Below are 17,007 nucleotides of genomic sequence, written 5' to 3' on the forward strand. Positions count from 1 at the left end.
CCTGGGCCAGACTACGCTCAATCAAGGACCTACTGAAGAGATGAATCTTCAATAAAGACGTTATAAAGGTTGAGACCGAGTCTACGTCTCTCACATGGATAGGCAGACCATTCCATTAAAATGGAGCTCAATCGGAGAACACACATTCACACTAACATACGCACACACATTCACACTAATATACGCACCCATATTCACACTAACATACGCACACATTCACACTAACATACTCGCACACATTCACACTAACATACTCACACACATTCACACTAACATACGCACACACATTCACACTAACATACGCACACACATTTGCACACAAACAGTACGTATGCACACACTGTCCTGCTACCCAGCCGACAAAGATTAGGGACCGTGAGAATCACTCCCTGTCCATTCCCAAATCTCTCATTGGCCCCTAGCCTAGGTCGGCACCGAATTCTGCTCAGACAGTCTGTTTTTAAGATACTACAAAGACATAAACATTAGCTATATTGTTTTACCCTAATTCTGACTAGAACTACACATTTATTGATTATAATTGGAAACACTCTAATCAATTCCATACAATTATATGGTTTCAGGGTGGAATATTTTAATCATGTGTAGGTTCATGTAGCCTGGTGGTCCAGAATAGCATAAATGATATATTTGAACACCAATAAACCCATCCATTTGAAAATGAATGTAGTATATGTCAATCTAGTTAAACCAGTTAGCTAAAAGCTACTTTCTAAACAATGTTTTTTGTTTCTAGCTTGTCCGTTTATTTGTCATGTGCCAAGGATACAGAAGGTGTAAACGGTACAGTGAAATCAAACGTAATGTTTTTTTGCTCATATAATTTAAATAGGTCGCTAGGTGAAGACAAAACCATAAGCAAATAGATCAACTGTAATATGACTAAAGAGTTAATCAGGGTGATTTTTCCACAAATAGACAGGTATTTTCCTTTTCATGGCAGCAGGACTTTTTTTGCTAACTTTCTATTAAAATGTATTGGAGTGAGAATTTCTTTATTGCGGGATATGTATAATGAGTATGTCCACATACCAGTCAATCCATTTTATTGGTAAACTACATGTTAATGTAAAATATTTTTTTTGTGATCCAATATGTAATATAGTAAGTTAAAAAAAATCAAGCTTGCAACACGCATCTGATAATTAATTATGAATAGGATTTATTTCTGGTCTGTGAGAATATTTAAAGGGCTTTTATATAATTATAATGCAGGGTTAATAATAATACTAATAATAATAACCATTGGTGTAACGATGTGCGCTGAGAGTCTGGAAGCAAGTTCAGGGAGTGAGTGATTTAATCAATAAATGAAACACGAATAAAGCACAGACAGGAAACTTTAACAGAAACAATGACGCCTGGGGAAGGAACCCAAGGGAGAGACATATATAGGGAAGGTAATCAGGGAGGTGATGGAGTCCAGGTGAGTCTGATGATGCGCAGGTGCCCGTAACGATGGTGACAGGTGTGCTCCATAACGAGTAGCATGGTGACCTAGAGGCCGGAGAGGGAGCACACATGACAGTACCCCCTCTCAGATGTGCGGCTCCACCTGCAGGACACTGACCAAAATGATGATACTGGGGGTCAGGAGCGGACCGGTCACCTCTGCTGATGCGCAGGAACCTGTTGCCGGCTGGGGCGCGGGAACCTGACAGATCGGTGGAGGCAGGGGAGCCTGGTGATCCGGCTGAGGCATGAGAGCCTGTAGCGGATCCCGGACCTGACGTCATTCCCACCGAAACAAAAAAACAAAAAAAACACTCCCTGATGCTTCCCTTAGGTGAGGTATCATTCTGTAACGATGTGCACTGAGAGTCTGGAAGCAAGTTCAGGTCGTGAGTGATTTAATCAATAAATGAAACACGAATAACGCAGACATGATACTGAAACATTCCCAACTACGTTGCGGTTGTCACGCCCTGGTCTTAGTATTTTGTGTTTTCTTTATCTATTTGGTCAGGCCAAGGTGTGACATGGGTTTTTGTATGTGGTGTGTTTTGTCTTGGGGTTTTTTCACAGGTATTGGGATTGTAGCTTTGTGGGGTTTTCTAGGTTAGTCTATGGCTGTCTGAAGTGGTTCTCAATCAGAGGCAGGTGTTTATCGTTGTCTCTGGTTGGGAACCATATTTAGGCAGCCATATTCTTTGAGTGTTTCGTGGGTGATTGTCCTTGTCCTTGTTCTGTGTTAGTTTACACCAGTATAGGCTGTTTTCGGTTTTCACGTTACGTTTATTGTTTTTTTTTGTATTTGTGTTTACTTTATTTCATGAAACATGAATCGCAATAGCCACGCCGCATTTTGGTCCGACTCTCCTTCACCTATAGACAACTGTTACAGCGGTCTATATGGCACAGCTGTCAATTTTACGAACAGTCAATTTGTGCCACAGTTTAGACTACGGATAGATCAGCGTTCAAACTCCCCCTTGTGATTGTGTGGTGCTATGACAGAATGCCACCATCTACCACTAACGGTCGCAGCATAAGCTCAAAACCTTTAAAAGAATAACCACTGTACCTTGCAAAGTGGAGTCTTTTGTTTAGACATGTAGCTAGCTAGCTAAACAATGAACCATAATCCCAACTCATAACATTACTACTATGCACGAATCTGCAGGTAACTAACCAACTAGATTCAGTGTTAGCTAACTAGCTAAGATTAGGCTATAACTAGAAATGCAAATGGCTCTGAGATGCAAATAATATTACTACACAGATCATACACGTAACGTTAGTTAGCAAGCCAGCCAGCTAACATTAGCTAGCTAGCTAACAATACATTTTAACTTGATGAAAACTACTTTCTGACAAAATTTGAATAATATCTGAAAATGTAGCTAGCCAGACTCTCTTACACGTATACCATGATGAATGCTTCTCCCACTCTGTCACGGATGCCATGGTTTGAAGATGTATTTTGCAAAAAGCCTTCTGTGTGTTCTCTTCTCAACACCCTCCACATATTTGTAATCAAACACCAGAATTTTCTCTGTCTCCTTAGCTATCATACTCTGCTTTCTCTGGGCATTCCACTCATTTCAATACTCTGTCCTCCAGAAAGTGGAGAGCAACACTTTTGCACTTATTCATGTTATCTTTCAAAAAAGCTGTGTTAGAAAGGATTGCCTACACATACTGAGCAGCTATATGTTGTAGACAGAAGTGTGCTACATGTCAGACCAATCCGAACTCATCTCTCGGCTTGTCCAGCCCTTCCATTATCTCAGCCAATCAAGGCTAGTGGGAAGGTTCCTGTCTTTTATTTTGGCTAATAATAATAATAATATATCCCATTTAGCAGACGCTTTTGTCCAAAGCGACTTACAAGTCGGCTGGGGCCACTACTTTTACATATGGGTGGCCCCAGCGGGAATCGAACCCACGACGCTTGGCGTTGCAAGCGCCATGCTCTACCGACTGAGCCACACAGGACACACAACCCAACTGGGCTCATAATTGAACAATTTTACTTATACTTACAGAGTAGTCACAACTGTCAGGGTGAACAGAGTAGGCCTACACATCCCTGCTATAGCATTTGTTTTCCTCTCTTTGGCTGTTGACATACTCCCGTTTGACAGACCAAGATGACCAATCGCAGCCCCATTTTGAGAATGTGACAAAATGACAAAGCCACAGAGATTAACAGTATTAGCACCGTTGGCCCTGCTGTCACCAACCATGGCTTTAGAGCAGGCATAATCACCCAGCATCTGCATGGGCTATGACTGTCCTATACTATTGGAGCACTGCTTGCTGCAGTCTCAGTCACATCAACTCCTCAAGTATCTCCCACTCAATTTGGGAAAGGGGCTCTGAACGAGAATTACTTTACTGTACCTCCCAACACTGCATAATGAATGAAAGACTGCTGCTTCAGTCCTGCAGTTCTCGTCTGCACACTTCTCTCTACTTATCTCATTTCGCAAAAGGTGACATTTGTAAGAATGGCAAACATTTTAAACAAAATTGCATTTCCTCACAGCATTTTCTCAAAGTTTGTCTTTCATGAAATGATCGTTATTGATGGCACTATTGCTTTTCACTTCCACAAAACGGCAGCTCACTCCTAAATTCTCTCTAGTCATTTTTTTTCTCTCGATAGGTTTACTTTCTCTCAAACTGTATAATGCAAAGTAATTCCTATCTTGTTTCTGGGAGTAGAGATGGCTATGTCTGCAATTATTGCGTTCTGCAATAGCATCGAACAGCCCCTGTGATATACACCTTTTCAGGGAAGTTAGAAACCAATATACACAGGCAGTTAGAAAAGCCAAGGATAGCTTTTTCAAGCAGAAATTTTCTTCCTGCAACACAAACTCAAAAAAGATCTGGGACATTGTAAAGTCCATGGAGAATGAAAGCACCTCCTCCCAGCTGCCCACTGCACTGAGGATAGGAAACTCTGTCACCACTGATAAATCCACTTTAATTGAGAGTTTCAATGAGCATTTTTCTATCGCTGGCCATGCTTTCCACCTGGCTACCCCTACCCGGGTCAACAGCACTGCACTCCCACAGCAACTCGCCCAAGCCTTCCCCATTTCTCCTTCTCCCAAATCCAGTCAGTTGATGTTCTGAAAGAGCTGCAAAATCTGGACCTCCACAAATCAGCCGGGCTAGACAATTTGGACCCTTTCTTTCCAAAAATAATCTGCCGAAATTGTTGCAACCCCTATTACTAGCCTGTTCAACCTCTTGTGTCGTCTGAAGTTCCCAAAGATTGGAAAGCAGCTGCGTTCATCCCCCTCTTCAAAGGGGCGGACACTCTTGACCCAAACTGCTACAGACCAATATTTATCCTACCCTGCTTTTCTAAGGTCTTTGAAAGCCAAGTTAACAAGCAGATCACCGACCATTTCGAATCCCACCGTACCTTCTCCGCTATGCAATCTGGTGTCACGCTCAATGTCCTAAACGATATCTAACCGCCACAAATAAGAAACATTACTGAGCAGCCGTCTTCATTGACCTGGTCAAGGATTTCGACTCTGTCAATCACCACATTCTTATTGGCAGACTCAACAGCCTTGGTTTCTCAAATGATTGCCTCGCCTGGTTCACCAACTACTTCTCCGACAGAGTTCAGTGTGTCAAATCTGAAGGCCTGTTGTCCGGGCCTCTGGCAGTCTCCATGGGCATGCCACAGGGTTCAATTTTCAGGCCGACTCTCTTCTCTGTATACATCAATGATGTCGCTCTTGCTGCTGGTGAGTCTCTGATCCACCTCTACGCAGACGACACCATTCTGTATACTTCTGGCCCTTCTTTGGATACTGTGTAAACAACCCTCCAGTCGAGCTTCAATGCCATACAACACTCCTTCCGTGGCCTCCAACTGCTATTAAATACAAGTAAAACTAAATGCATGCTCTTCAACCGATCGCTGCCTGCACCTGCCCGCCCGTCCAGCATCACTCCTCTGGATGGTTCTGACTTAAAATCTGTGGACAACTACAAATACCTAGGTGTCTGGTTAGACTGTAAACTTTCCTTCCAGACTCACATTAAACATCTCCAATCCAAAGATAAATCTAGAATTGGCTTCCTATTCGCAACAAAGCATCCTTCACCCATGCTGCCAAACATACCCTCGTAAAACTGACCATCTTTCCGATCCTCGACTTCGGCGATGTCATTTACAAATTACCTCCAACACCCTACTCAACAAATTGGATGCAGTCTATCACAGTGCCATCCGTTTTGTCACCAAATTCCCATATACTACCCACTACTGCGACCTGTACGGTCTCATTGGCTGGCCCTCACTTCATACTCGTCGCCAAACCCACTGGCTCCAGGTCATCTACAAGACCCTGCTAGGTAAAGTCCTGCTTTATCTCTGCTCGCTGGTCACCATAGCAGCACCCACCCATAGCACACGTTCCAGCAGGTATATCTCACTTGTCACCCCCAAAGCCAATTCCTCCTTTGGCCGCCTTTCCTTACAATTCTCCGCTGTCATTGACTGGAACGAGCTACAAAAATCTCTGAAACTGGAAACACTTATCTCCCTCACTAGCTTTAAGCACCAGCTGTCAGAGCAGCTCACAGTTCACTGTACCTGTACATTGCCCATTTATAAATAGCCCAAACAACTCCCTCTACCATTACTGCATTTATTTATTCATTTGGCTCCTTTGCACCCCAGTATTTCTACTTTGCACACTCATCTACTGTCTAATGTACCACTCCAGTGTTTTAATTGCTATATTGTATTTACTTTGCCACCATGGCCTATTTATTGCCTTTACCTCCCTTATCTCACCTCATTTGCTTACATTGTATATAGACTTATTTTTCTACTGTATTATTGACTGTATGTTTGTTTAACTCTGTGTTGTTATACGTGTCGACCTGCTTTGTTTTATCTTGGCCAGGTCGCAGTTGTAAATGAGAACTTCTTCTCAACTTGCCTACCTGGTTAAATAAGGGTGAAATATAAAAATAAATAAAAATTGCATTTTATTTCAGAAAAATGCCAATTTAATTTGACGCGTTGCCTCTGGGTTGTCTTTTGTATAATTTAGATGTTCTTAGATAATTTAGATGATAATTCTGATGTTTGAGGATCAGAAAGCATTTTTGCTATTTTCTCACAGATCAGTCAAGAAACTGTAAGCGAGAGATAAACACTCGAAAGCCACGAAGGTTTTATCTCTTTGTTTGCTTCAGTTGTTGCTCTCAATGTACTCTCCCACGGTAAATAATGATACGCAGTGCACGTAGCACTAATGATAATGGAGCTCCCTCCTTCTCTCTCTCCTCCATTGAATGACTGACTTCCTGCCCATAGCTCCATTACAGGCACTAGTGGGATGGGGCGGAGTGTGTGCATGTGTCTGATGGTTGCACACCGAGGTCTTTTAACTGAGAAACAAATGAGGCTTTACCAGAGGCACCAGGCTGGTGGACAGGGGGAGGCGAGGACAGAGAGCCACAGCACTAACACACACCCAGCCTCTCCTTAATTCTTTCCCCTGTAATTGACTCAACTGCTACTTTTTTGTCACATCAAAGCCAGGGCAAGGAGCTGAGGCTGGGACTATCCAGTGGTCATTCTTTACATTTTTAAGCCCCCTACATACAGTCGTGGCCAAAAGTTTTGAGAATGACACAAATATTAATTTCCACAAAGTTTGCTGCTTCAGTGTCTCTAGAATTTTTTGTCAGATGTTACTATGGAATACTGAAGTATAATTACAATTATACTGTTTCATCAGCTGTCCAGGTGGCTGGTCTCAGACAATCCCGCAGGTGAAGAAGCCAGATGTGGAAGTCCTGGGCTGGCGTGGTCACATGCGGTCTGCGGTTCTGAGGCCGGTTAGATGTACTACCAAATTATCTAAAACAACATTGTTTAATCAGCTTCTTGATCTGCCACACCTGTCAGGTGGATGGATTATCTTGGCAAAGGATAAATGCTCACTAGCAGGGATGTGAACAAATTTGTGCAGACCATTTGAGAGAAATACTATTTTTGTGCATATGAAATAATATTTTATTTGAGCTCACACTTCACATGTTGCGTTTAAGATTTTTGTTCAGTGTACCTTTGGCCTTTGATCAAGTTCAGAAACAGCATTTTCATGTTTATTACTTTCTGATCAACAGCGGATTATTAAAACATTTGTTGCCCGTAACATTGTTGGATACATCGACCATGACCAAACATTGTTGCACCCAATAATTTATACATACCCTAGATGACTGACAGGGGGTGCTGTTTTGAAGACACCACGCCTCCATCTTGGCCCTCCTCCACATTGTAAAAAAATATTTAGGAAACTATTTGAAGGCATTAATTAATGTCTACATTTGTTTTTGCCACGTCTATTCTATTACAGACACCTTAATGCACACTTTAACATTATATTATGTAAACTAAACATACAAATAATAAATAAATAAACATTTTCCTTAAAGTATCATTTTTTGAAAGTACTAATATTACACCCCCACTACAACTAAATACTTAAATACATGTAATTAAGTCCTTTAAATGAAATGAAATATTGTAGAATTCTATTCATTCCTATGGAGGACTGCTTTCTGAGGAGGGCCAATATGGCTGACTGGTGGCTTTAAAGCGTCTCATTGGCCAATACATGGCATCAGCAATCCAGGGTTTACAGCATATACAGTACACCATTGGTTGTACCTTAATAAGTGTAGTATCTGGCAATCCAAGCACATTTGGCAACACCCGTTTGGCTTCACCATTAGACGTTGACTACGTTTAGGGTAACGTGACTCCATTCAATTCATTGATTTCACCTTACTGCAACTGCTGCCAGTCTGTTCTTAGGATTCAGTATGTCAAAGTCATTTCCTGGAATTTTCGTCTCTTTAGATATTCCTGAAGTTTTACCATGTCCTCAATTTATGTGACTACAGTTCACTACTACCCTAGAAAATGTACTTGTTTGATGTCAGATAAAGTCTGGCGTCTTTCATCTCGCACGCTTTAATGCTTGTTCAGTGTCACACACATTAGCTTCCCCCTTCCTTCCTCCATCGTAAGATCTGTATCATCTTGAAAGCTATTGAGCCCCTAGACAATTTGTGGTATTAGATGAGGTATCCCTGCCTGCCAAATGAAATGTATTTCATAACAGCACCTGTGATATGATCCCATAGACATCCATTGGTTTGCAGAGCCGTCTCCATGCCAAATCTCTCCATTACTTGCAGTGACTCATCATGCATAATTCAAATTACTGGGCCTTTACGCCAATGTGTTTGATCCTAGGCATGAGGTGCTATCAAATAAAGTATACCTCTTTTGATCAAACCTCTGTTTTAAATGGCATAAATGTACTGTAAAGTTTAATATACAGACACCCAGATCCAGAGGATGAGAACAGTCACTTGACAGGAGGCCACTGTACTGACCCAAAGATACCATTACCGGTATTAATTCCTCTTGATGATTGAAAAGAGTAATTTGTGTGTCAACGGGAAGTGTGGCATTGACTGGACCTTTCTGACTGTGGTCCTCCTCCTGGTTAAACTCCCCCTCGTTTGCTCACTCAGACCGCAGTCTTTGGATTGTCCTCCCAGCCTATTTGCACCGGGGGGAAGAGCTTAACAGCTCACCAGGGGGACATCTTTGTCGTGCTGCTCAGGATCATTAGGATATTGTGCTTAAAACCAGCCATGAAAAGTGTGGATTTTGTGACCAGTAATAATTCCGGCTCCTCTTGCATTGTGGCAGATGGGATTTGAGGGCCAAAGCAAATAGGCATGGGCTGTGTGACAAACAAGACAGGGGTTTTCTACAGAGGTGTAGTAAATAGTAGTGGAGGCTACTGAGGGGAGCACGGCTCATAAGCATTTCTGGAACGGAGCAAAAGGAATGGCGACAAACCCATGGAAACCATTTGATACCGTTTCACTGATTCCACTTGCCATTTCCACGAGCCAGTCCTCCCCAATTAAAGTGCCACCAACCTCCTGTGATAAATAGAGCATTCATCGTGCTGTGCATATCTGAGCTTTGCTTCTGAATGATGAGAAGTTGAGCTGGTTCTGTGTCCCATGGATTAGCAAGAAATTGTACTCGCTATTGTACTCGCTATTACTATTCAGCCCGTCCAATACGGTTTCTTAACTTAAAGTAACATGTATGAAGATATGGCCTTTGAATAACTTGGTGTAGTAATACATGTATGAAGTAAAGTAGTTCCCTAAAGAATAGTATTATGGAAATTAGTTTTACCCATCTGAAGGTAAGGATTCCCTGTGGGAAGAGACTCTTTTAGTGCTAATACATTTTGATTTAAGATTTTAAGACAGATTTAGCTCATTTATTTCCCAATCCCTTTTTTGTTTTGACTGAATTGCCCAAATGTCAGAAGTCTAAGCTTTTATTTCCACACAGACACGCTCAAAACATGCATATGTGTCATATTGAATTTTGAGAAAAGAAGAACATCATGCTAGTGCTGAAATTTGCCTCTTTAGTATGAACAATTAAGCATGGTAAACTATGACAAAATTGAGTTGTGTTTTGATAATGAGCAACTCCCTATTGGGTTATTTTAATGGAAAATTCCCTATTTGGTTAATTTAATGAAAATATTACTTCACTGATTTTTTCCTTTAATCGTCATTCACGCCAAATGAATGACGATATCTGAGAAGAGCCATAAAACAATAGCTCAATCCCATTGGGACGGAACATATGTCTATTTCAATGGCTCCCACCCTTGACAAAAAAAATACCCATTTTTGTATTAGCATAATCAATGTTCTAGTCTGAGAGGTTGAGAGAGAGAGCGAGGAAGAGAGAGAGGCCTGAGCCGTCTGCTTGCCTGTGATTCGTTGCCATTCCTCATAATTGGATCAAGTACAAACTTGTTTAGCTGTATGCTTTGTATTCAGACTAGGAGCAGCCTGGGAAGAGCGAGTGGACATATCAAACAGAGAGAGACCGAGTGAGTGGGAGAGAGAGAACAAGAGAGAGAGAGTGGCTAAAGGGGAGAGGAGGGGTGTGGAGAGGAAGAAAACAGGAATATCCTGACTTGGCAATCCTTCCGCATTGTGCGTCTCTCTCTCTCCACTAATGATCTGTTTCTCTGGACCTGCTGAGATGATTCATCCCCTCTCGGCTGCTGCTTGAACACCACAGACAGACAGACAGCATGTCACTCCTGCCACCGCAGTGCCTGCTTGATCTGTCCCAGCCGCTAGAGCCGCATCCTGCCCGTAGCGTTTACACAGCAGCTGTCCTCAGTTGAGTGAGCGTCTACTGATTCCACCCAGCGAAATGCACTGAACTCAACTGGATCATGTCTTCTGGGGTTCTTTTGTTGTGCATCTAAGCTGAGCTGAATCTGATGCTTCTATTTTGGGACTTGTTTTGTGAATTTCCCATGAGAATGCTGAGAGAGTGAACCTGTGAAGAAATCTTTCTCCCTGTCACGCAAGTCTTATCGGTTTATTTACCAGACGTTAAAAAGGTAAACCCCGCACGGCTCTGAAAAGCATCCTCCTTCTTCATCTCTCACCCAACCCCCACCATGGCGATCTGATAATGGACAACACACTTTACAGTACCCGCCGCAGCCAGCTGCTGTGTGCTTTGAGTTGAGTCCAGAGATCCTTCTGTCTAAGAGAGAGAGAGGGAGGATGGCTGAGAGTGTGGAGGCGGAGGACTCCTCCGCCGGGCTGGTTGTCCCTCTCGGATCAGCGTCCCTTACCCACTCCTGCACCGATCCTAGACGAGCCTCCGAGGAGGCGCTGGAGGGGGCTGCGGCAGGTGGAGAGTGCGGGGAAGAGGGCACCGAGGGAGGCGGGGACAATTGCGATGGCGGTCGAGCTGGGCCCCTGGGATTATTGGGCTTGGCAGGGACCTGCTGTGTGTGCATAGAGATGGAACAGGTGCGCAGTTGCCTGCGCTCGGAGAAGATCTGCATCCTCCCCATCCTGGCCTGCCTGCTCAGCCTGGCCCTGTGCACCGCTGGCCTCAAGTGGGTCTTTGTGGACAAAATCTTTGAGTATGAGCCGCCCACCCACCTGGACCCTGATCGCATGGAACAAAACCCCTTCATCATCATTTCTGACCCCACACGGGATCTGCCAGTGTCATTTCCCTACCCCTCCCCTGTCCCCATGCCGACGACCACCACCTCAGGACAGCCTGAGGTCATAGTAGAGGGGAAACCCACTGGAGGACCTGTTATGCCCCAGTCCCCCAGAGTGACTCAGTACAGCCCTACTACTGCATTGGTGTACCCCACAGACCCACCCACGCAACCTGGACCCCCTAACACCCCAAAACCAGTGAAAAAGGGAACACCAACCCCCCACACCCAAACTACTGTGGAATCTAATGACGTTGTTCTCCCTAAATTCTGTAAGTACGCCACACTTTGTATTTCCAATGACACCATGTGGTATTTTCATTTCCTCTCAGTTTTAGTTTACGCTCATCTTCAGTAAATATGTTCAGTTATATTAGCCTTGGAAGACAAGAAAGGATTCTGAAGTTTAATGTCGGATGAAGACAAACTCACAAATATTCACTAGGGTAAGCATGTTTCTTTTAAGGGAACCAGATATTGTAGTCAGATGAAGGAAATATACTGTCAGTTGATGTTGAAATCAAACATCAGCAAACTGGGTACAGACAGAAAGGAGATATTCATGTGATACCATTCAGAGAAATAGTTTGCATACCATCCTCCAGTGTACAATTACTTCTACATGTTGTTTTTAAAACATTCTTTTTTTCCTATTATGCAACTCTATGCGGAGAATGATAATGCCTGTTGCTGAGCACTCTGTCTGAAAGCAGACATGCTGTGACTTGCTGTGTAGTGCAAGTGGGCATGACTAAGCCTCAGAAGAATTACCAACCTACCTGGGTGTGCGCAAGAAACAAAATCCCTTTCAAAACCACCACAGGCTATTAGTACTAAACAACCAACTATAAACTAAAAAACTACTACTACTGCATAAACACGCCCCTTGCAGTCCCACACACCACATTCGATACAGTTAGTCACAAGCATTTTAATACTATGCTGTCATGTCAATTTCACCAAAACATGTTCTCATCTGCATATTTGAAATAAGCACAAGGGCCCCCAATGCTAGCCGTGCATTATTTCCATTTCATATGACAAATCATGAGGTGATGATGCACGACTTCCTAAAACTAAATGATGTGGTGACGGAGAGACTTCCTCCCGCCAGGCCGATGCTCCATTTCAATGTCAGAGCCTGCTGGAGGCTAATTGATTCCCCCTCCACCTCTGAGCCACAGAGAAATACAATCGCAGTAATGCTTTCTACCATGACTTTGAGAGCCGCCAGAGTTAGAATTGCTGGGAAGCTGCTGACTACCAGCACTTCTGTCCTCTTGCAGCGTTATTCCCCATTCCCTACGAGATTTCATATGTTTTTCTCACCTGTCCTCATCTTAATTTGACTAGTATTGTCTCAGCAAAATAATCTTGCAGCAACAGGATTTTAACTTTTAGTCCAAAATGTTCTTAGCAACAAAAGAGTGATCAAATCAAAATCCTACATCTGTATTTGACTCTTGTGGTTTAGCTGTGGGTTTTTGTGGCTGCCTGCCCTTGATGCATTTCCTCATGCAAATGAGATTTTCAGTGTAATTAATTCACACTTGACAATTGCCTGTTGGAGATGTGATGAGTAGATTATAGATGGACATCTGTTCGAAAGGCAGGATATTTGGTTAATAACGCCTGCACTCTGATAGCTGACGTGTGTGCTTGGTTTAGTGAGCCGAGAGATGGGAAGGTTTCCTTGTGTTTTTGACACACCCCTGATGAAACAAAAGCATTGGCATTGAAATCTGCCAATCATCAGCACAGATGAAAGTTTAATACTGTATGTGCAGCTTCGCTCAGAAACTATGAATGCCTCGCATCGATTGAAGTTTTTCATAACTCATGCATTGATGATGTTTATAGAATTTATTGGCGTGTTCCACCACAGCAGAGGCACATTTTAGAAATTGAAAGACACAGGTGGTGTGTCTGCATTCATTAGTCAAATTGAGGGCTGCTGTGAGGCAAGACACTCATCCCTTTTTTAAGCTGCATGATCAATTTGGGGATTTAAATTGGAAATGTGATCTGCTGCTTTGGTAATCCCAGACCAAATCAATACCCAGAGAGCAGGTCAGCTGTCCAACAGGAAGCACAGTGAACGTGATAGTGATTTGTCGTGATAGTGATTTATTTGACACATTTAGAAAATGTGAAGGAAGCTAACGAATAAGCCAGTATGGATGCCATATCAATCTGTGGAGAGGTGTATCAAAGTTGTGTCCGACATTCCTATGACTGCATGTGTGTATGAGACAGTTGGTATTGTCGGCGACCTACAACACACCTGTAAATGTTCTGCAAAAAAATAAATATATACAACAATAACTCAATGTTGCAAGTACATGGCATGCTCGGGCTAGTTGACTGTAACATACATTAATACAATTGGTGCACCCTCTTAATCACCCTCTAATGCGCTTCCTTTTCCCTAATTGGTATTTCCTTATAGTAGTCAAATTTGCATTTCATTACAGTTTGTGTTGAACTGAGAAATGTCTAATTCCATTGTCACAATTCCCTTGCCAATTTGGTTTACCCACATGAAAAAATACTACAGTTTGCTATAGAATATTATAGTACTTACTATACAATTCTGTAATAGGCTGTAGTATACTGGGAGACCTCCGGTCGTTCGATCTAAAAAGACGTGTTTGAGAGAGGTCCCCATTTAACTTTAATTTTACATGCCACTGTTTTTATGTAGATGTATCAGTTGGTTATATTCTTAAAAAACCAACATATTGTTGAAGGTCGAACCAACTACTCGAATGCCTAAAATGGCTGCCGTGGCCAATCCTGATGCAGAGTTGGAGGCCTTTACTATGACCACACTTGTAGCTGAGCGAGCTAAACAAAGAAGCCTAAAAGAGGATATGGCTTGTCTCCTCATCACTTCACTGGCACCTCTCCAAACTTCCATTGATGCCTTTCGAGAAACGGTCAACACGTTTGGGCGATGCCTCACTACACTAGAAGGTTTCTCCACTGACAACACCGAGCGGATTGCTGAGCTATAAGCAGCTGTCTCTCATATGAAAACGGCCAACACAGCTCTACTTTCCAAGGTACATTCGTTGGAGAATTATGCCAAAAGGGAATACATCTGGATCATTGGCATCATGGAAGGAATTGAGCCTGGAGTCAATTTGTCTCTGACATGCTGGTGAGTAACAGGACAAACTGCCAGAGCTCGACCGAGAGCACAGATCCCTTACCCCCAAACCCAACTCAGGGGAGCGGCCTAGGGCGATCATAGCCTACTTTTATCATTACCAAAACAAGGAACGGGCAATGTGCTGGGCAAAGGAGCATCAACCAAAATTCTATGGCCAAGATATATGATTCTACCCGGACCTGAGTTTCAAAATCATGAAGAAAAGAGCTGAATTCCAGAACCTAAAAACCTGTCTCTATAAGAAGGGGATAAAGTTTCAGTTTTTCATCCAAAAAGTTTTTATAGCACCCCCTAATGCATAACTGGAGCACCCAGTGAAAACCAGGGAAAACTTTATTATGTCTATACTTGGCTGAGAAGATTTCAGACAACAGAGATATTTGGCTGACTTGCTAGCATGCACACCAAAAACCGGAGTGCTCAAGCACTGACTGGGTTATTTGAATGTGGCGATGGGATTTATCTGAGCATTTCTTCTCTACCATTTCTAGTGGCTATCTTGCTGACATATAGCTTGACATGTGGAGACCTAGCTTAGCTACATCTAGAATCGACTGAACAAAGACCTGTATCCGTGTAAGTAAAATTGGCTAGCTGACTAGCTTAGCTGGCACTAGTAACACATAAATAGCCAACGTGGGTTTGTTATGTTGGCATTAGCTAGTCTGTATAGACTATTTAGTAATGCTACAATCTCAGGGTTTGACTTGTGTTCATTTCTTATTTGCATTTGCTTTCATGTGACTGTAATGCATTTGTTTGATTGAGTGGGTGTTTGGATATATTTAGCTTTCGCCTCAACCGAGACTCACTGATGTTGGAATATTTTGGCCTGCGTGTTTGTGGAGTGCGTTCTCTCTTTGTGGTCATGCTGTGCCTGAGTATCATATTTTACTCCCTGTAGTCGTGGACAATGTGACTGTTGGAGCATGGCTCGAAAGTCTTGGCTAACAGAAGTATTTTATTTGGCTATTTTTGTTTATTAAAGCCCATTTGGGATGTAACTGATTGACTATTGAGTGCCACTGTTAAATATTTGAGTTCAAATTATTTAAACCTGGCGTTGTAAATAATTCTGTTAAAATCCGATCTGAATGGGAAAAGGAACTTGAATGGAGAGATCACTGGTGAGGTCTGGAATAGGGCCTTACTTAGTTTTAATGGAAGCTGCTCTTGTGCCCGGCTCAGCCTTATACAGTTTAAGGTAATATGTATGGTGTGACAGGTGACAGGTGTAAAAGCTTCTTGGTGGATTTGACCCACATGTTCTGGTCTTTTCCTCATCTGGCAGACTATTGGTTCACTATATTTAAAAGCCTTTCTGAAGCATTTGATTGAAAGTTGCAGCCTAGTGCAGAAATGGCTATTTTTGGAGTAGCAAAAAACAATCCTTCTCTGGTCTTTGCCTCCCTGTTAGCCAGCAGAAGGATTTTAAAGGGTTGAAAATCTATCAGTCCTCCCTTAGCCTCTCTTTGGCTCAAAGATCTGATGCTGTTTCTAAAATTTGAAAAAATTATGTATACCATTCGAGGGTCAACCACCTAATTGTATTCCACCTGGGACTTGATGATATCCTATTTTGAACAGCTCCAAACACTTCCTCCAGATTAGTATTCTTGGCCCCACCCCCACCCCTTGAGGTTACTGCTATATAGACCTATAAGATCACCTGATTGTTAGGCTATTACATTTTGGCTTGTATTGAAGTAACATTGTTGTATACTTTTGTTTTATAACATGTAACTCAAAGACTTTCCCTTTTTAAATGTGTTTGGAGGCATTATGAGGGGGGGCGGGAGGAAGGAGGTCGAAGGGGAACAAAAAGGGAGAAATTACAGTCTCTTTATCTTTAATTCATTGTGAATATAAAATTATATATACAAAAAAAGACTGTAGAATACTATACTACACACTGTAGTATCCCTCGAGCATGTGTTGTACCTACTGTAGAACGTTGTAGTAGACTGTAGAATACTGTGTCTGCAAAAACACTACAGGTCTGCAAAAACACTACACTTTTTTAGCTATGGTAAATTCTATAGTATCAAATTTACATATACCCTGCCCATTCCCCTCCTCCATATGGGTGGCACAAATTGGGATAAGTGAGAAACCTACATTCCAAGTTTGGACCATATTGTGTTCCATACAGTTTATAGAAAACAGCAGAAGTTCTGAACTATCCGGTCAGACCCCAGTCCTACAGTACCTACAGGT

General features: G+C 42.5%; 1 protein-coding gene across 1 annotated transcript in view; it reads left to right on the forward strand.

Moving 5' to 3' along the window:
* Positions 1-10,379: 10,379 nt before the first annotated feature.
* LOC135544747 (pro-neuregulin-1, membrane-bound isoform-like) overlaps positions 10,380-17,007 on the forward strand; it is a 72,447-nt gene continuing 65,819 nt past the window's right edge. The window contains exon 1 of the mRNA XM_064972610.1: positions 10,380-11,887. Coding sequence (XP_064828682.1) covers positions 11,161-11,887 — 727 coding nt within the window. The 5' untranslated portion in view covers positions 10,380-11,160. The remainder of the gene's footprint in view (positions 11,888-17,007) is intronic.

This window comes from Oncorhynchus masou, chromosome 8 (assembly GCF_036934945.1).
Source record: "Oncorhynchus masou masou isolate Uvic2021 chromosome 8, UVic_Omas_1.1, whole genome shotgun sequence".
Classification (NCBI taxonomy): domain Eukaryota; kingdom Metazoa; phylum Chordata; class Actinopteri; order Salmoniformes; family Salmonidae; genus Oncorhynchus; species Oncorhynchus masou.